The sequence below is a fragment of the Oenanthe melanoleuca genome, chromosome 1A (assembly GCF_029582105.1).
Source record: "Oenanthe melanoleuca isolate GR-GAL-2019-014 chromosome 1A, OMel1.0, whole genome shotgun sequence".
Classification (NCBI taxonomy): domain Eukaryota; kingdom Metazoa; phylum Chordata; class Aves; order Passeriformes; family Muscicapidae; genus Oenanthe; species Oenanthe melanoleuca.
In genome coordinates, this window is record NC_079334.1 from 32993942 (window position 1) to 33014737 (window position 20796).

The 20796-nt window shown below is 34.7% G+C and overlaps 1 protein-coding gene across 1 annotated transcript in view; it reads right to left on the reverse strand.

The window, feature by feature from the left end:
- Window positions 1–2766: 2766 nt before the first annotated feature.
- The window catches only part of OTOGL (otogelin like), an 88134-nt gene continuing 70104 nt past the window's right edge, over window positions 2767–20796 (reverse strand). Inside the window, exons 43-57 of the mRNA XM_056482054.1 lie at window positions 19470–19611; window positions 18938–19123; window positions 18274–18486; window positions 17337–17441; window positions 16932–17039; window positions 16560–16661; window positions 15236–15340; window positions 15107–15147; window positions 14093–14156; window positions 12960–13138; window positions 12537–12641; window positions 11590–11709; window positions 10000–10045; window positions 5915–5994; window positions 2767–3433 (exon numbers count right to left, since the gene is read on the reverse strand). Of these exons, the coding sequence (XP_056338029.1) occupies window positions 3233–3433; window positions 5915–5994; window positions 10000–10045; window positions 11590–11709; window positions 12537–12641; window positions 12960–13138; window positions 14093–14156; window positions 15107–15147; window positions 15236–15340; window positions 16560–16661; window positions 16932–17039; window positions 17337–17441; window positions 18274–18486; window positions 18938–19123; window positions 19470–19611 (1797 nt within the window). The 3' untranslated portion in view covers window positions 2767–3232. The remainder of the gene's footprint in view (window positions 3434–5914; window positions 5995–9999; window positions 10046–11589; window positions 11710–12536; window positions 12642–12959; window positions 13139–14092; window positions 14157–15106; window positions 15148–15235; window positions 15341–16559; window positions 16662–16931; window positions 17040–17336; window positions 17442–18273; window positions 18487–18937; window positions 19124–19469; window positions 19612–20796) is intronic.

The window sequence follows — 20796 nt, forward strand, 5'->3', positions numbered from 1 at the left end:
TATAGTTGATCTTAACAAATTACCTGGTAAAAAGGCAAAGGGATTATAAATCTAAAATAAAAAATATGGCAAAGACTTACCATTTTATAGAAGGTACAATCTGATTCTAAATGTAGAGATATGTTTATGTTAGTCCCTAAAATATGTGCATAGTTTTATGGCTAAGCCTTTATACTGCGTGAACTCATTCCAATCACAGGCGAACAGAGCAGTGGAAATGTAGGAACGAAGAGCCAATGGAAGCAGTTACAAATGGGAGAAATGACAAGGCATGGTGGGACTGCAGCACAAAGCCTCCACTCCATCGTGCACAGTTCCTTGCATTTTTCAATGACAGTGTGGGAGTTTCAGGAGCATGCCTTCCCAGGCTTCCTTTCAGGGGAGTAGAAATTATGCTAGCCTTAGTTTCAGAGTGGGTAGAAGGGAGGGAACTCTGTGGGTGTTACAGCTTTTGGTCAATAATAAACAGACTAATTAATTTTGGTATTTAACTAAATAAGATTTGAGTTGGATCAGCTTTCCAAAGCAGCTAACAAGACACATGTGCAGACAGAGTTGCAAAAATTTGAGGATAGGGCTTGAGGCAGGAATGCAGAGTTGAAGAGACATGAGAAAGCCCAGACAGAACCCTAAATTGCATATATGGTTATATGTAGGTTGCAGATAGAGGAAATGTGTGGAGCAGAGCAGTCCTGCCACACTGCAGGCTCATTGAAACCTTCTCTCTGCAGGTGCAAGGCCTGCAAGGGCTAATTCACATTATATAAAACACACGATACTCTGCCAGTGTCACCTTCCTGGAGGTCAAAGGGCTGGGTGGGCTGCCCAGGAAATGCGTGGGGTTTAATAGAAATTTGCTTCTGACAAGAAGTTGAACTGTAAAATGAAAGACCCTATCCAGCTCCACTGAAGATGCAATATTTTGCTGTAGGCTTCAGGGAAAATCCTGACACACTTTCTACTGAGTGTTGCATTTAGAAAAGCAAACTAAGTGGGAAAAAATTATTTTAATATAATTTATCTTATTGCAGGTTGTCATGAAGTTAATTTTAAACATACCTGATTTATCACTTTGCAAAATAATGTTTATTAAATTATTTTCAATTACAAACACAGTTCTAAATCTTAGAAAAGCAAATGGCTTACATGGCTTATGAAAGGCCACAGCTGTTCAATGAAAATGTTTGATGACTACAAACAAGTATAGTGCTGAAAAGCACATTTTTTTGAGAGCTTCCTTTTTATCAAATGCTAAATTCATTAAGTAGATTTGGGCCAAACCCTCTTAATGCAAGTAAAGGATACCTACCTCTACCTAAAAAAATCACAAATATGTGGGTTTTTTAAAAAGTTTTCCTTTAATTTTCTGTAAGAGTACACCAGTATTACATCTATGACTATGACTTAACTTCTATTTCTTGCCTGCATGAAAAGTTTCTGTGCACAAATTCTAACAGCAGTATCAGAGAATATTTTGGTTCTAGGCCCTGGTATATAATACAACTTGAAATATCTGCCTTAGAAATCATAAAAACATGCAGATGAAGCATAGGCTTTCTCAAAGTGTCACTTTATTTTGATCACTAGTTGATTATTATTTCTTTAAAATGGTTAAATATTTTGCTGATATTTTACAATGGATTGCTATTTAATTTTTAAACCAAGTCACTATTTTTAATGGTATGGGAGAGTAGATGAGTCTTGTTAATAATGACAGATTTCTCTGTATAAGCTATATTTCTTTGTAAGCCATCAAACTGAATGTAGCAAACAATTAAAGATTTATCACACAAAGTGGAAAAATAGCCTTGGATTTAAGGCAGTTTTAATTGCTTATGTTTCATTGTTAATATTCCATGTGATAATCCAACCTTTTCATAATTAAAGGATGACAACTTGAAATCAAAACTGTCAGAAGATTTTCAAATTTTACAAGAATTACAATTCTGACACAGCTAAAAGGAAAATTGATAAGGAAAATACTGTAATAATTTTTATAATTTTCATTCAGTGAATTTATAAAGCAAAGTAATCTTCCAAAACAAGCTTAAACATGCACCCTTCATTTTTAAAAGCAGGTTATGTAGTATGCCAAGTAAAAGGGAGATTATATTCACCTTAATGTGCTGAATCATGGATATTTACAGCTTTATTGGGCTTTAATAACTCACCTAAGTCCTTCAAAACATTTGTTTTACCTGACTATTTTTCCTGGACTCAAAAATTATGATTCAGTAATTCAGTCAATACTCTAAATACCTGTATTGAAAAAAAGATTTAAAGACATATTGAACACAAATCTTCAGATTGGAAAACAAAGACAAAACCCATTATGAATATTTAAAATGCGCAGTAATGTGAGGTTTTTAATAAATATATATACATATAATCTTTTTCTATATTAGCAAACAGCCAATTTATTTTCTGTAAAAAGTGAAAAAATTGATAAAAAATGGAAATCTTCATAGCAGAAATGGCTTTCAGATATTTTTAAGGCACAAAAGCTATAACTCTTCAGCCTTTGCCTAGTCATGCTTCATACATAAAAATTCATACATAAAAATTAAATACATGTCTAAGGTTTCAAGATATGATTCTGCTATGTACTCTGCAAATTTCCTACAAGTACTTACAGATTATTGTTGTGTTGTTTCCCAATGACTTACAGGGTAAGCAGAATCCAATTATTCACAACAGCTTAATGGACAAAAAGATAGAATTTTGGGCAAGGTAAAAAATGTTACAGTTGAACCCACTATTTATTTTTCAAATAAATTAATTTAGTAATTTTCAAAATTCTAATATGCTTCTTTTCCATTTAAACATGGGACTGGTGATGGTTTTCAACAGGATATCTCTAAGTAAATGAACCAATGAGAAATGGTTTGAGAAATGCTCGACTTTGATTGGTAGCCATGATCCAAAATTTTAAAACACTGTAAATACTAACCATATTAACCAGCTTTTTTCACCACCTCATCAGAAAGACGCTGGGTAGAAATAAATGATGGATAAACTACACCTGGTTCCAAAGGATTTATGTTTTTCTTTCTATTATTGCCAATATTTTCAAAGACAATTCGAAGAACAACAAATAACATCTTTGCTAAATTCGGGAAAATTACATTATAAGGCATAACTGATGCCTTTTTTATTTCCCTGCAGAATACTCTACCCATCCATGACCAAAAAACTGTGTCTGGTGAAAGCTGGATCATGTCCACAGTAACGCTCAGTTCCATTGGCATGAGCAGTCTATGGGCTCTTGAATGACGTACATAATTTCAGTGCCATTTCCTGAGCAGCGCAAGGGCACCGTCAGGACTCGTGTTCCAATTTCTCGACAACATTTACAGAATCTTAGATGGCTATCAATATTGACATTGAAAATTGTTGCAGATGGGCATTTTCCATCACAAGAAGCCACATTTATCTATGAATTAAAAAAAAAAAAGAAGAGAAGAATAAGGATATCTCAAATTTTATTATGAAAATATTACATTCCAAAATACCTTGTGATTAAAACCCATTTTTTACATTTGCAAAGGACTCTGCTCTTAAAAATTATTTTATCTTCTAAAATTCATTCATTCTAAGCTTAGCCACATATAAGATATTTTTCAAAGTACACTTTTCTTTCTTGTTTAATCATGTGTTTTCTTTCAACCTTGTGCTATGGATACCAAAGTTGAACCCCCATTTACAAGTTAATAACTTTGGAACAGCACGGCTGAATCCACGTCCTTTCATGTTCACTGATAGAAAGTTAAATTCTTCTAAGTAAAATGAAGGGAAGTTTATCTTTCTTCTTGAAAGAGGAAAAGCATATCTGTGCAAAATTTTTTCCCGTTCTTATTTACACTGCTTGCAACTGAGGGCTATGTTATCACTCAAATAAATATACCTAAAAAGTAGATGCAGAAACAAACCAGCTAGGTCACATACTAGTTAGAAAGTTATTTGTGCTCTGGCACAAATTTGTAGGGCAAAGCTTTCTCTGCTATATTATGTGAAGAATTTTCTTAGCTGATACATTCAGACAAAAAAAAAATTCTACTTTTTAATTAAGCTCAAGCAGAGTTGAAATGCTGTGAAATCAAGAATGCCTATACTAGGCCTAATTCTTTTTGTGACAGATTTAAATCTGATTTTTTCTGCAGGTGGGGCATATGAAAGATGTTTTGAGCTACTCCCTTCCAAGCCTGTGATGGAATGTGCCATACCCATACAAATGAGACTAAAAGATTACTGTTATAACTTGGAAATTTCCTGAGATTTGAGAGAAGTAAAAAAATTACTTGCTACTGCCCAAGTAAGTGCCCTAAGCAGTAGTAATCCCAGTTATTAATTAATTAAATGCAATCATGCTCAGCCCTATCCAAAGTTTGACAGCAGTAATCTGGCCAAGAACATACATGTAGCTCCCAGCCAGTCACAGCAGACACCACTATTTGATGTGGCAAAATAACAGGATGGAAAAAGAGTGCCAATGGGGGAACTGGAGAGGAAAGAAAGGGGAGCTTAGGGCATGAGGACATGAAAATCTGGAGGTACTTCTGTGTGAAGGGTAAGGGAATCTGGACTGTGTGAAGGATGTGCAGGCACCAAGGAATTTGGGAACAAGGAGATACTGGGAAAAGGGTGCTCTAATGCAGATAGAGTTGGGATGGTGATAGATCTTTTTGGAAGGTGAGTAGAGAGGGAAGAAAAGATAAGAGTTTATGATAAAAAGATGAAAAGGAATGCTTCATTTGTTCTGCCATTCAAGACATGACATGGCAAACATTCTTATTGCTCCTCTCTGAATGTTTTAGTTATGCAGCAATGTAGAGGGACCACAGCTGAACAGAGTCCTCTCTTTTACTGCAGCACTGATTCATAAAAGACATTAGAATGAGTTTGTTTCCACTGCCTATCCATTTGCCTAAATGCCATAGTTCTTAGTTAGCCTTTTTGTCTGCATGGGAGCAGACATCAGAACTGGATAAAAGGACAAGGATCTTTTCACCTAGCATAAAAAATCTATGAGATTTGAGTAAATCTTTCATTTTAATGTTCCTTATTTAGTCAATACCATGTCTTTATTTTTTTGTATTGCTGTCTCTTACCCTAGGTTGTTGAAGTAACTCTGAAGCTCTCCAGACTCATCTCTTAACTATGGCAAATTAGTCTAATTTCATCTATGTATGTATCCTGCCTCATTATCAATCCTTCTAAAACTAACTAAATATGCCATGCACTCCTACAATTAAAATTTGAACATGTCACTACTGACCTTCTGTCAGGATGGCTTTTAATATGTGTTGACATTTTGCCTCTTCCCTAATGACTGCTTAGGTCCTCCAACAGAATCTTGCCACAGGCCTTTTGGAAGCCTTGAGGTACTTTGTCGATTGCTTCCCTTTCCAGTGCTACATGAGAAGTACATTTGCTGCTCAGAAATTTCCTGGGGGCTACACCAAAGCTGAGACATAAGATGTCTTAAGCAGACCCATAAATATTATATGGAAACCCATGCTATTTGAGGGAGAAGACAGAGACAATAAAAGTCTTCAATGAGGAGTGCAGCAGTGTTCTATCACATTTTAAGCTGAAACTTAAATGCTCCTCTTTCAGAGCAGGGTATTATTTCACACTAAAGAGTTCAGTTCCTTCATTAGTTAAAGTAATTGTAGTCAGTATTTTTCATTTGAAGCCAGATGTTTCTCCAGGTAGGAAGGCTCAGTCTTTCAGTAATAGAAATAGCTAGTTTTATTCCATTGTAAACTCTAGGAATAGAGGGTAACATTCCTACAGTCAAGGGTCTGTTTTTGAGAAGAAAGCAGCATTTTTTGTGGCTTCTTGTTAGCTATAACCAACTTTTTGATGTTTGGCTTGGCATGACACAGGTCCAGCATTTAAATTCTATGCTTACCGGGCTTTGACTTATACAGTCATTTTTTCTTATGGTTGTCCTGATTGTCGTTTTCTGGCAAATCCTTTCTTCCTTTTTGCCTGATAAAATACAAAAAATGCATACTGAATCAATACATCTTCTGTAATGTATTTGCTTCTTTAAAAAGTAAAAATATTAATATAATTTAAGTAGTTATACTTCATCTACATTAATGTACACACAGAACCTATTACTTCCATAATTTTCCTTTTAAATCTAATATATTAATATATAGTTCTGGTGTGGTATTACCTATTTTTAAGCGGCACATATGAGCATTAAATGCCCGAAATAAGCTATACAAATTTTTTAAATATTAAACTATTAATATGTTTTTAAGTTGCACATATGGCAAGAGAAATATAAGCAATTAGAAAAAAATGTATTAAGTAATTTTGAATAGTATTAGAATTAATTTTATTTTACTGGGAATGTTGTATGTAAATAGGATTTTGATCCTGCCTTTTACAAAATTCTCAGAACTTAGCATTTGAGAAGGTGAGGGTGTGAATGTTATTACAATCTTCATGATATTTTGCATGGCTAAAAATTAAATATAATTTTACTATTTCAATATATTTTTGAGCAATAAGTCCTTCAAGGAAGTCTTGAAAGAGAGACATGCATTTATTTGCTAAATATGGCGCACTTTTTACCATCAGATCTGAAGCATGTAGCACATGCAGTCAGCATACAAATCTAGGATGAGGGAAATACTGAATTTTTATGTTCAGTCTTAGAGACTTAGGGGTTTTTTATTTGAAAAATAAAGCTGTACGGTGAAAAGCCATTTTTTAACATAATAAAAGTCATAATATAATACTGAAACAAGTAAACATGTAATTTTTCATGCTTCACTCAGTATCAGACCATTATTCCAATCTGTGTAACAGCAGTTATTTAGATTTCCTGCTCCACTGCCCATCAAAATGATCTGTTAGTTTTGCTGTGTAACCATTTTGTACATACAGCATATAAAATAATAAGCACTGTTCAGCAGTTTCTTGACCTTCCTTCAAGGTTGGGTGTACAGAAAAACTACTCTTGTGTTCCCCAGAGAGCATTTTTATTAGACAAATGATCTCTGAGTAACCAAGATATTCTACAACCACAGCTCCATTAAGTACTGAAAGATTAGGTTGGCTGCAGAGTATGGCTGTGCATTGAAGAATCAAACAAAATTCTGTTACTGAATTAGCAGATCACTGTATGAGCAAAATTGTTAGACTACAACATCTGGCTTTTCCTTCCTCAAAAACACTTTAAAAATTTCTGTGATGTTTCAATCTGAAAGTGTTTGCCAGCTTGAATATGTGTAGACAGTGCAATCTTTGTACTGCTACAAGTCATATAGAGATGTATATCTAACATTTCAGCATATGTTAATGTCTTATGAAAGCTCTGCTGCTATACTTTCTTCTCTCCAACCTTGAACTGTAAAGATCTGCATTTTAGTATCAGATATGTTTTTTTTACTTCTTATTTGAGGAGGGAGTTTCTGGGACCCACCTATCCTAAAAAGCAAAGAATTATGAGTGCACTGCAACAGTTCTGTAACATTCTGTAATTTCTGTTATAAAGCGTGTATATTGCCATGGGGTTGTAATTGCATGTGTTATGTCCCTCTCCCGCCCCTGCCCTCAATATTTTTGTAACTGTGTAAAACATATTATTTGTGACAAAGAAGAAATACAGGATAAATCCATATCATCCATAGCAAAAGTGGGACCAGACAGTAATGCACACACTTGCTCTATTTTAAGGCAAAAAGATTTCTATCATTAAATTTAGAGACCTGGGATCAGATTTAGAATCTCTTCGTAACAGTATGCAGAATTATGCTTTTTTAAAAATAACATTTCTTATTAAAACTACCCTGTACAGTAAGTTTATGTGATAAAACCAATTTCAACCATGAGCAGGAATAACCATCAATAGCATATACCAGAAATGGATGAACCTAATTCTGACAGGTGCTGAGCAGTAAATCTTAACCAGGCTTTAGAAAACCACTGATTTGGGAAGCCAGCAGAGGATCAGCATCTCTCAGTATCAGGCCCAGAACCATTTACTGCATGGTAACATCCAATGATGATGACAGATATGACACATATATCAAACAGTGCTTATATTATTTTCAAACAAACAAAAAAAAGGAAAATACATTATTAAAAATAATACCTGGTTCACAATTACTACTACCAGTAGGCACTACTGGACTAATGGCAAAGGGTAATAGACCCAATCCAGAACCTGGCAGAATCATTAGGAATAGAAGATTCTCATGAAATAAAAACATTTCTGTATAAATGACACTTCATTAATTCTTACACTGCCAACTGCAATTTTACTTTTAGCAAAAGATTATCAGCTTTCCTGTTAGTCTTCTACAATTTAGAAACTCTGCAGCTGCTTCAAGTCTCACTAAAGATGGCCTATACTTTGTTACCCTCCTGATTAACACAAAACTGGAATGTTTACTTTTAAACCAAACTTTTGGAATTAGTCTGTCTATGGCAAGGTAAGAATTAAATATATGCACTCACTTTGCATGCATTAAATCAAGCTCTTTCAGAAAAGTTATTGTTCCCATTAAAATCCCAACATGTTGCAAGCTCTATTTGTAAGTATTCATCTTAACTGCTTCACCACAGGGCACATGCTTTTAGTTAAAAATAAATTAGCATATAATTGTATAAATGATATCTGAGGGTTTTAGCAGCCACCTCAGCAAGTATTTCTGAAGTATAACAATGCCTTTCCTGAGGCCATAGAATATGGCCAAAATTATAAATCTTCCTGGTCAACAAAGAACCAGCAGCCAATAATTTTTAAGACTAATTCTCTGAATAATGCCAATTTTTGGGGTTTTTTTTGGTTTTTTTTTTTTGGTGGGGGAGGAAGATTTTGTTCCCACACAGTTTGTCAATTCTCAATTTAAAAAACCATTTTCTTTTGTAATAAAATACCTTTTTTTCCATGTTTTGGTTACAATGGAACAACAAAATTTGCAGTTTCCTTTCTAAGACTCATATATCTTAGAAACTTGGTATTGTTCTGTATTTTATAAATATCACTACTTCCCCTTATTTCTCCAAATTACATTCAATAGCTTTATATAATAAAGCATATATGCAATATGTGGTTACAAGTCTGCAACCTGATATTCAATAATATTAAGTAAAGGTTTATATACAAAAATTCCAAAGACTAATTTGCTTTTACTCTAATGTTGAACACAAAAAAGGCCAAAAAAGGGGGTTAAGATTTTCTGTTGAACATGTCCTTGCTCACACAAACACAACTAGTTTTAGGAAACACTGTTTTATATATATATATGTACACATAATTATAAATATATAGATAGATAATAAATTTTTTTCTAGTCAAAACTGTAGAGAAAACTAGTTTGTTCTTAACCAGTTTTTAAAATTGCAGAAATTGGGAAACATTTATTTCAGCTTGAGTCATATTTAATTATAATTTAAAGTTACACACAGAAAAAGTGAATTTATTACCAGATATTAAAAGGCTGATATTATATAAGCATTGCTATCATCAGTATTACTCTAATTTTTCTTCAACTGGGATTTAAGAAAAAACATTCCAGTATTTTGGACCTAGAGAATACTTACTAGGGATCCACAATAAATTGCTAAGTTTGAAGATGTAGTGCAAAATGTCATTGAATCAGGAATCACTTTTAAGAGGAAAAATTCTTGTCTTTTAAGGTGAAGATCATATAGGTGCTATTTGAGAGCCAACTTAATGATAAAGATAATGTTTTAATTGTTTTAATTGAGACAGTTTTAATCTTCCATGGGTTATATTTGGAGAGATTTGGTTATACTCCAGAACAATAATGTTAAAAATCACCAAGTCAGCAGCCAAATTAAGCAAGATCTTTTAATAAGAGTAGTTAGGTAACTACAATAATTTTATGTGATTTGTAGGGGGAGAGCTGCATGCTTTTTTCCCTCTTTATGTCCCAGCAACTGAGGTTAAAAAATAAGCCCTTCAAAACCAAAGCCAAACTAGCACATATTGCAGCCTTCATCACTTACAGGTCTTGCAGCAGCCATCATTATACGTCTCCACAATTCCTCCATTCTAGGAAAATAAAAGAAGAGTATAGCAAAGAAGTCTGGGCCCAATGCAAAGGGAATTGTATCTCAAGACATACCACATTTTAAAGATGTCAAACTAAAAACTACTAAAAAGTAGTGCCACTGAAATCTGCAGAATTACACAGATATGTATCAGCTGATGGTTTGTTTCACAAATTCTCTACAGCCTTTGAAACTGAAAATGAACACATCACTGCTGAGTTCAGTTGCATTCAGTTAACATCTGATCTAGTTTCCTTTGAAGAAGCCACTTCGTTTCTGTAAGCATGTTTTTTGTATAATCTACTACCATCTATTTCCCCATCATAAATTTATTAGGATTGTTGAAACTATCCAGATCTGCATATCAAGCAGACTACAGAATATAATTCTTAGGATAACAACAGACAAAAGACAGAAATTTTTCACCTTCTTATATTTTCATGAGAACATATATTTTTTACCATTGAATAAGATGTTCAAGAACTTTATAAAAGAGCACTTAAACTCAGATATTCCAAATTATCCTGAACTGCCTGTGAGAAAAGCTTTCTTCTCAGCTACTGGGTCAAGCCTATGCTCAGCATCTCTCAGAAACAGGTCAGACTGATTTATAGAGTTAATTTTAGGGCTCCATTCTTTAAAATCTTAACTTAATCAATGGTGTCAGAATGGTTCCAAAAAAGAAATTCAAGCATTAAGTCATAGTACAGGCATTATTTTTAAATAGAATACGTTCTTCAGGATTGGAAGAAATAGGAACTATTTTAAACAAATGGAAGAGATAAGTAGAATTCGTACTAAACCTATAATCTGTAGTCAAGGCTGCAATGGTACTTACCCTTTCTACATATACATTTGTTATTATTTGTAACTCATATTAAATATAGAATGCATTGCAAGTGAAAAATTGTACAGGTATTATGAAGTTAGAGAATTATTAAAACAGACATTAAACTGTAAACAAATATGCAATCTTTGTGAAGAATACATGTTCTTCAAATAAGTTTATATGGATATGGCACATTTATATTTTTAAATATATGATGTAGGAAGATACCCTGGATATTTTTTGTTATGTTAACAAATTTTGGTTTAAGAGATAATAAAATTTATATATACTGCCATCTCACTAATCTTTGCATAGCTTAAGGAATTTTTAATATAGCTGACTTTTATATGGAGCTTTTTTTTATTTATTGATTGGATTTATTTATTGTATATGTCCTATGAACTTGGCAATGTGTTATTCCAAGCAGAAGTAAGAAATAGTGATTAGCACTTTATATAGTGATATGTCAAGCATGATTCCAATTCCACAATATTCTAAAAGCAGTCATCAACAAAACCCAAGCCAAACTTTTACACTCCTCACAGATTCTTTGTCAGTCTAAAAAAAACCAGGAGTGTAGGAAAAGACTGCACATTGCTCATTTATATGTTTTTACTTACCACTTTTTAACTTAAAGAAAGTGCATGAAGTTCGCATGCGGTGTGGAGTGTAAGCCAAACTCCAGACCAATTATTTACCTTACCCAAAGTACAAACCTTTGTACATTCAGTGTCATTAAATGGGGGGCACACAACACTTGACCCCAGTACAATAGCCCCTGCAGTGGTTTTTACACATTTGTAGTTGGTACAGTTGGAGGTCCAGGTGCTTCCTTCCTAAAGATATAAAACAAAGCCATTGGTATGAAAGCAAAAACACTTCAGCTTTATCTTCAACCTGAAATGTCTATAGAAGTAGTGCCCTCATGCTGTAGCATCTACTGGAGTGCAAAGTCTGCTGCAGACCACCCGTAGGTGGCAAAAGGGAAAAGCCATCCTCTAATGGAGGGTTCTCCTCCCTGGAGCCATGGCTCTATTTTCCAGCATGCTGCTGAGCATGGGTGTCCTACTGCAGAATGAAAGGACTCTGTGCCAGCTCAATCATTCTTTTGCTCTGAAATCAATTGGAAGCATGAACCAAGTCATGGCCACATCTAAATTTCTATGTATGCAAATACTGGAACACACCATCAAGAGCCTGAACTCAAGAGCCTCAATTTGCTCTTTTCTTTTTTGTAGTAATCAGCATGAAGAGAAAAATGGCCCTGAGAAGGGGGGGACATAGGTCCTGATGTTGGCTCAGAACCTCTCAACACATCTAAATCACAATACATAATTTAGAGTTACAATTTGAACCCTGCTCTGCAGTTACAACATATCCAGCCAGAATTTAAATGATGACATTTCCATATCTTTGCAGAGAATATTACAAGCAAAAAGATATTTACATAAAATGGCAGGTCTTTAGATAAATGTGAAATGGCAGGTCTTTAGATAAACACACTCATTTCCAATCATACACCATAAATAGTCTCTAAGCATGTAACCAGCACTAGAGAGGTATGAAGAAAGGATGACAGCATGAGTTAACTAAGAAATACCTGTCAGACTCCTGTCTATTGTATCATTACAGTTACTTCCTATCTCTGTTCAGAGGCACATACCTCATACACAATCTGTGTTCCATTTTCTGCATGAAAAGAGCAGGACACATTTTGACATGTACCACAACACGTATGGTGACTGAAGGAAGGAATATATACTTGATGCTGGGAAAAAAGGAAAGGTAAAGACAAACTAGTACTTTTTAAATCTATATTATATGGAAATTCTTCGATTTCTGAAACTAAAAACACCAAGGAAAACAATGGATGGATGGATGGATGGATGGACAGCAAGAAAGATATGCTTACATAGGCTGCTAGAAAATGCCTCTCAAAATAACTGTGTAGGCACAAGATACACATCATTACTAAGTTTTCAAGTTCTTGCTGAGTAAACAGGACTAGCATAAACTTTAAACCTTTAATCCTAATGGGTAGTTGTGCTCACAAATTTCATCATTCCTGTATTTTATGAATACTCACAGCTTCACATTGCTGGGAACAATTCATCATTATGAAATGCATGGCATTGTACCCTGTGTTCTGATCTTTTTCTTCTAAACACTGTGCAGTGTAACAAAGGTCTCCATCCAAGTACTGAATCACTGACTGTCCAGGGTTCAGTACTGTGACCTCTTGGAAGATGCACACATCATCCTTCTCTAAAACCAAAAGAAAAAAATGTTACCAGAGGGGGGAAAAACCATGATACAATTAAACAGAACCACTAGTAAGACAAAAGTAGGGCAAATTCCTATTCCCTGCAAAAGTATTCTATCTTTTAGACTTGATTGGTTTGTGGTTTTAATTACCAAACAAAAGCCATAGGAATGATAATTCGGTTTTGAAAAATGCTACAAAATGCAAAACTGCCTAAAACTGATAGTATTCCTACTATGAAAGTAAAAAAAAAAAAAAAAAGCCTGTTGTTCTTATTTTAGAAGTGTTCTAATATTTAACATTCAGCTGTTCTGCATATCACAAAATGTAGCCTTTCTGTCAATTTAACTACTCTGTCTGCAATTACCTGTGGTCCAGTAATCTGCTCAGGCTGTACTGTAGGGCTTGGATCTTGGAGGCAGTTTAGCCTGGGCTGCTGCCAGGACTGCAGCTTGCCTCAGCAGCCCCATGCACAGTGCAACTGAAATCTACTCTACATGGGTGAGTGAGCAAGGGAAGGCATCAGAGCTCTGATCTTAAGACTGGCTACCTCCTCTTGTGCTAGCTGAAAACATCTCTGTTGCTCTGTGTGAGACGTAGTCCCATTTTGGAAGCCAACTAGGAGCAGCTGCCCTGCTCACACCCAGCTACCATTCACAGCCTGAGTATTGCTTGCCTCTCACCAGAAAGACTGCACCTGACTCTGAAAGCATGGGTAGTTCTACAGCACTCCCACACTCTGCCAGAACTGACACAGAGTGGGTGGGTTAGCAGGCAAAGCCTGCTATTCATATTCAGAAAAGAGAGTATCATTGCATAACTAGATGGGCACACATCAAACTAAGATAAAAGAGCATTTATATTTAAGAAGGTTACAATTACCCTATTTCTGCTTTCTTTGCACAACCTTTCAGTTAAAAAATAAAACACAACAATGAGGAATATGAAAAAGTTACCACAAATGTAGTGAGTGCATCCACAAGCACTGGAAACACTGCTATCTATTTTTTTAACTTCTCCCTGAGTATAGAAAAATAAAAGTTTGCAAATTCATGCACAATTAAATGTAGTGCTAAGCAGATAATTTTTCTCTAAAAATGTAAAATATTACTTTTATCACTTCCACCCCTGATTTTATAAAAGAGAAAAATTGCAATATACTTGAGAAACAGTAGCACACTCAGAGTTATTCAGTGGATTTATCTCTTAAAACAGAAAACAGCACTTCAATTTCTGTAGGCATGCATAAAATAGCAGAGTCAATAAATAGCATTTTTTCCTGAGATACAAAGTTATTTCAATAACAAATATATTAGCAAAAGATTGCTTCCTAGGAATTTTCTTCTGAAAGATAGGTGAAAGTTACTTAAATCTAAAATTCCTTAATAGAATTTACAGTATGTTGTTTTCACATAAGGAAAAATGGATCAGGAAAATATGGTCACTATGGTATTAATGGCAGTTTGAGCATTCACTCACAATTATTTTCTAGATCACAATCCCTATTATGACAAACTACATGAGAAGCAAAATATTTATGACTTCTCATATCAACTAAACTCAATTAAAATAATTTTAATCAAAAGCATAAATGATTAACAAAACAACACATTTCTTCAGATGATACACATAATCATAAAGCTCATACCTCATTAATTATGTTTTTAAATGTGAATTATCTATGTGGAAAGCCTCACTAGTATATTGTTTCATATCAATACTGAGGATTTAACTACAGTTGATTTTTTTTCTTTTTCCACCTTACAACACACAAAGTGAAATCTCTCCAAGGAATGGTTGACAACACTATACAGACACTTAGAATTACATGCTTGAGCTGGGGCTGGAAGACAATCCCACCTTGTCCCTGTTCACTCTTTACAACTAACTTAAAACTAACAAGAGGTGCAAAAGGGAGGAACAAGACAGTTCAACACCATTACTAACAATATTTAAAAGACACCACTTACCAATTTACAGGTCAGCATAGTAGCATTTTCACAGTTACATTCTGAGGAGATAAAGAAAACTGTGTTAATCACTTAGCTAACTGACAGTTTTGGTCAACAGCTGTGACTAAGGAATAAAGCAATAATTACCACAGTGCCATTCGGGACAGCACTGCCCAAGTATTTTTTCCTTCACAGGTGTCATGTCATCTGTGCAAATCATAGGAGGCTCAGAACAAAGATTTTCATCACAAACTAAATGAGGGGAAAAGACATATAAGAATTTAATCAGCTTTCCTTCATGTTTCCCAGCTTACATTACTTTTGATAAACTTTTTTTTAATAGAATTATTTTATATAAATGTGTTTCTTAAGCATCTGAATAATACTTGGAATGAAAAACTAAATGAAAATTTTCAAAAGTGATTTTAGTTGTCTTAGAACATATTTAAATTTTCAGAGAACATCAAACATGAATCATTTAATATTCTTCCTACTTCAGAGTTACTCAAGATTATAACCAGTACCAAAGACAACTTAAACCCCAATCTTTGATAAACATGGACTTGAAATGTACTGTAAAGTGCACTTCTGTAAGATAACAGTGAGCAGCTGCCCTCCAAATATGATGCTAATAAGAAAATACTACCTCCCTTATCAGAAGTAACTTACTGGGACTGTGAAAGAAGATCACGCACTAAGATCTAAGTTTCTCCCTGCCAGAACTGGAAAAAAAAATGCCAAAGGCTTTTGCAGAAAATTTCACCTGGGTGAAAGTACTAGGAAAAAGGACCAAATTACAGAAACAACTGAAGTAAAAATTACAAAACTCCAAACTTACTGGAAGTCAATTTAGTTATTTGAAATTACCTGAAAGACTGCAATAGGATGTAAGCTAATCTAAATTAAACAGTTATACTTGTAGATGTTACTTTAAAATGTATAGCACAATTTACGAAAAGGACTAAGTTACACTGCAAATATTTCTCTTCTGCCTGCTCATTATTTGAATAGTAACCCAGCCATATTTGAAACCCTTGGTCTACTCCTTCCCCTAGAAGCTAAAAGTGCAGAGCAAGTGTCTAAACATTAGTGAATGGTAGAACAGGAAAAACAACATGGAAACTGTTTTATTAAATGTGTTTTAATATAGGAACAACTGTGTATTTATACTCCAAGGATGGGATTCATTGCCACATTAATATACTAGTATTTAGATCACTGTGAAGATAGCCATATTCTGTCTGCAACCAGACAGACTCCACTGGCTAGGTTTGTCAGACCACCACTGGGCATACCAAGAAATTTGAATCTATGTCAAATTTGATACCTCTATACCCTCATTTGGACCTCTTAATCTACACGTGAAGCCCACCCTAACTGCCAAACCTAAACAAATCCCTGCACACATACACACTGCCTGCCATTTTTACTGAATTTGGTGGCACATTGAACTCACAACAGTTACACTCACCGCAATAGTAATGAGGACAACAGTAATGAATGGTGTTAAGGTCTACAGTGAGAATTTCCCCTTCGCTACACAAGGGAATGGGTTCAATACAGGATTCACAAACTAAATTAAAAAAAAAAACAAAAAAAAAAAAACAGGTATGTACAAAGCTTTAAATATTAAAAAGTAAGCACATCAGAATTCCATCTGACTAACTGCATTTGTCAGTCAGATAACATAACTTTTAAGGATTTTATGGATATAAAACCTATACAAAGTGAAATCTTATTCCAAGAATTCCAGCCTTGAAATATTTCTTTTAGGATTATAGTCTGTTTTTGTAAATACTTGGCTATTCCTCAGCTCTCCAAAAAAATATTACAGGCTTCTTACCACAGAGATGAGAGAAACAACAGGGATCTTCCTGTTTTGCTTCGACAATAAATTGATCTTCTCTGCAGTTGGGCTGGGAGGCATTAAAACAAACTGAAGGATCACATTCTGTAGGATGTGAAAAAACACTGTTTTAAAAGGAGTCATTGAAACAATACAAAAAAGATAAAGAAAACATATTCTTCATATGCTAAGTAAAATAAAATACCCCAAATTGACTGCAAATCAGAAGTAACACAAAACAAAAATACAAAAAATACTGGAGAAAACATGTATCTCTGCCTGGTGCTGTTTACAGTGCCCATTCTGTTAAAAATCAAAACAACTTGTAACGCAAATTATCTTCCAACATATAATACAAGTTTGGAAAACTTTCCACTAACTGTGGTTTTGTATTTCTCTTACCACATCGGTACTGTGGACAGCAGGACAGAGGGTGGTAGCCTACCACTAATTTTTCATTGGGTTTGCATGTTGGAATAATGGCATCACACAATGACATGTTACATTCTGTGGGATAAAAAAAAAATTTTATGTCGTTAAAATTATATAAGTGCAAGTCCTATAGTTCAGGCTATTTATATCATCTAATACAGAGTTCCATAAAACAAGAGTAGACCAAGTCAGCTTAAAATTCACTCCATAACATCATGTAGACCTTTGAGCTCAATCAAAGCAACTAGTTATATTCCTCTTAAAGCTGGTATTTACTTGCTCTGCTCCCTATGCATGAAGCCAACTATAATGTCCCACTGATATTTCTTGAGCAAATTGACAATACAGTAGTGGTTATAGGCATCTAATAGGCAAAAGCACCATATCAGCTGGACCATATGGTCTCATTTTCCTTGAAGATGTTATGAAGAAATTAGTGTATTTTGCTTAATGTTTCAGGAGCAGTAAGGTTATTATTTTTCTTAACAACCATGGCTAGGCAGAATATTAGTACTTAGTGATCAGCTCCCAAAAAACAGCTTCTGGAAAACAGCAGTAGATCAGAGGATACTGCTCATCACATCAAAGCACTAGAAAGAAAAGCAAGCAAGATGATGTCCCCAAATACCAAGGTACTTCTATCACTGAGTATATATATATCAATTTATAAATGAATTCCATGCAAGAGTTTAAAAATTAATTTTTAACAGAAGTTCTGTTTAACTGGTGGACTTCTACGAAAAACTTATTTCAGTGAATAATTCTTATAAAGAATTATTGTTGACCCAACCAGTCACATGTACTTGAAAAAATTCTAAAAAATTTAATTCTGAAATTTGTCAGCTGCCTGTGAATGTGAAGCACTTATTTTTATACTTCTGTTACAGAAAACACGTGTGGTACATACCACAAACTTTCTTAGGACAGCAAGCTCTCTCTTCAATGACATGGAGTAGAACTTCCCCTTCTCTTTCACAGACTGGTGGTGGATCCTCACTGCATTCAGGTTCTACAGCAATAATGCTTCCATTTTCTAAACAACTGTACATGCAGCATCCTCTCATGGACCCATTCCAGATCTCCCCAGCAGAGCGGGGTTGTCCTTTACTGTCTGTACATGCTGGAAGAAAAAAAACATATCCCTTCAACAAGCAGACAGTAAAATTATTGCACAAAATAATATGGCTGTGGAGCATTATGATAAAATAATTCAAGAAAGGATGATGACCTTAAAATCCCCAAAGGAGCAAAATTTTTCCTGTAGGTGAAAATGTGTGAGGGGACAGAACCTGCCCATGTTATTGCTTCCTAGGCTGTCAAGGGAGAAGAAGAGCAACCGTCACTTTTCCCCCAATAGAGGTACATCAGTGCTGGTTCTTACACCCAGGTTAACTGAAAGCACAAACAGCTGTAGCTTGAGAAAAAGGTAGGCTCTGTTGAAGGGACCTTTACCAGATTCACATTTACTGAGGACTGACATAGAACTTCAGCTTATGTCTTATGAATAACTGTCAATATAACTGTGATTAATATTATATAACTGCAAAACTACTCTGTCCTACTGTACTTACTACATTTTTCTTCTGGTATACAGAGGTCAGAGTCTGTTCTATGCAGAATAGTACCATTTTTACACACACAGTCTTCCCTTAAATAGGAACAGGGAGAATCTTCATAGAACCATTTATTCAAGCACGTCTTGGCTTCACAGGGTTGCACACAAGGCTGGTATTCCTTGCCCTCAGGACAGCTCAATGCTGCAAGGAATAAAAAAAGATATTGAGTGCTTCTGTATCCTTTCAGCATTTCTTTGGCTAAATAGGTAGCAATAACAAGTGAGTTAGCACAGAAAGCAGACATTTATTCTTTTAACAGTACTTTAGGTAAGCAGCTAATTCAATGGAGATTTAAATTCATTCATGACTAAATGGTGTATTCTCTTCTTAAGACTTGTACCCTGATTTAGCAATGTAATGATAAAATGAGATATTTCTTACAAGAGTGATAGAAAGAAACGTATTTTAACTTATCACTAAACACTTAATCACTAAAAAAACTCATCACTAAAGCCACATATGCATACAAATAATGTTATCTGCTTACAACAGTAATCAGGTGTCCTCCATTTAATGCAGATGTTGTGCTTGTTGCATAAAGCTACATATGCAGAAAGTGCATCACACTCATAATTCCAAAAATTAGTACTGTTGATCCACATCTTCTCACAAAATTCCTGTGGTGACACCTAGGAACATATTAAAATTGGGAAGTAACAAGTATAAGGACTACCTGTAACTAAAATAAATCAGCAATTAAGAAAAACAATACATCCACAAGGGGAAAAAAGCACTAGCAGTGTCTAAATTTAAAAGTAACTTTTTTGTCAGAACACTCATTCTGGAAAACTTAAACTGCCAGATTTTTTTATGCTGATCAGTAGACAGAGAATGCAGTCCTAATGAGACTGTCACACTACTTCAAAGAACTTTTCAGTACAGCCCTGTCAACTAAAAGTGAACAATCTCAGCTAAACATGGCTGTTATATTTTCCAGACAATCCTGCTGTGAATTAATGATGACCCTGAATTAGTGATGACCCTGTTACCTATCCTTGACCAGCTTTTTCATGCTACCAAGTGCACAATACACTCCATCCATACTGGCTCTGCCACCATCATGTATATGAAAGAAAACAAATTTCATAAAGAATGAATCATCAATTTGAAATTATTGATGATATATCAGTTTTTGCTATAAACCAGGAAAAGATGTACTATCAGAGTTCTCCTGGGAACATATATGCAGTAGGTATTATGAATCCTCAGATTTCTTTAAATTATTATAAAATAAGATATGTCAAAACAATTGTGCAAAGCATCCTACTACTCACTGGTGCTGCTCTATCTTCTTGTTTCTGAACTGCTTATCACTGCTCCCTCCCACTAAGTTTCTGTGGGAAATATCTATTAATTTTTTTTACATAAAAGAAACTGCTTTAGTTTCTTCCTTTTTGAACTCCCTGCATTTTTTTCTACCTCAGGAAATTGAGGAGAGGTCTTAGGAAGTTGAAAGAAGGGACTCATATGTGTGCAGTACTTTTAACATTTGCCTGTGATGAAAATCAAAATGTAACACAATAAAGACAAAGGGTGGAAAAGGAGAGCAAGAAGAAGTGAATCAGGAATCTGAACACATCTATCTCTCACAAAGAAATTAATACTCTTTATTTTTAATTAAGTCAGGAAAGTCAGACCTCAGAGATTTGGGGATTCCTCATTTTCTATTCTGGAAAGCAGCTGTGCTGCACTACACACCTCTAGTGGCCTATAGAGGTCTACCCACATCTATAGCTGTATGCTACTGCCATTAGAAAGTGCAATTTGTAGAAAGCAATTATAATGACTTCTATAAGAAATGTTACAAAATTGTC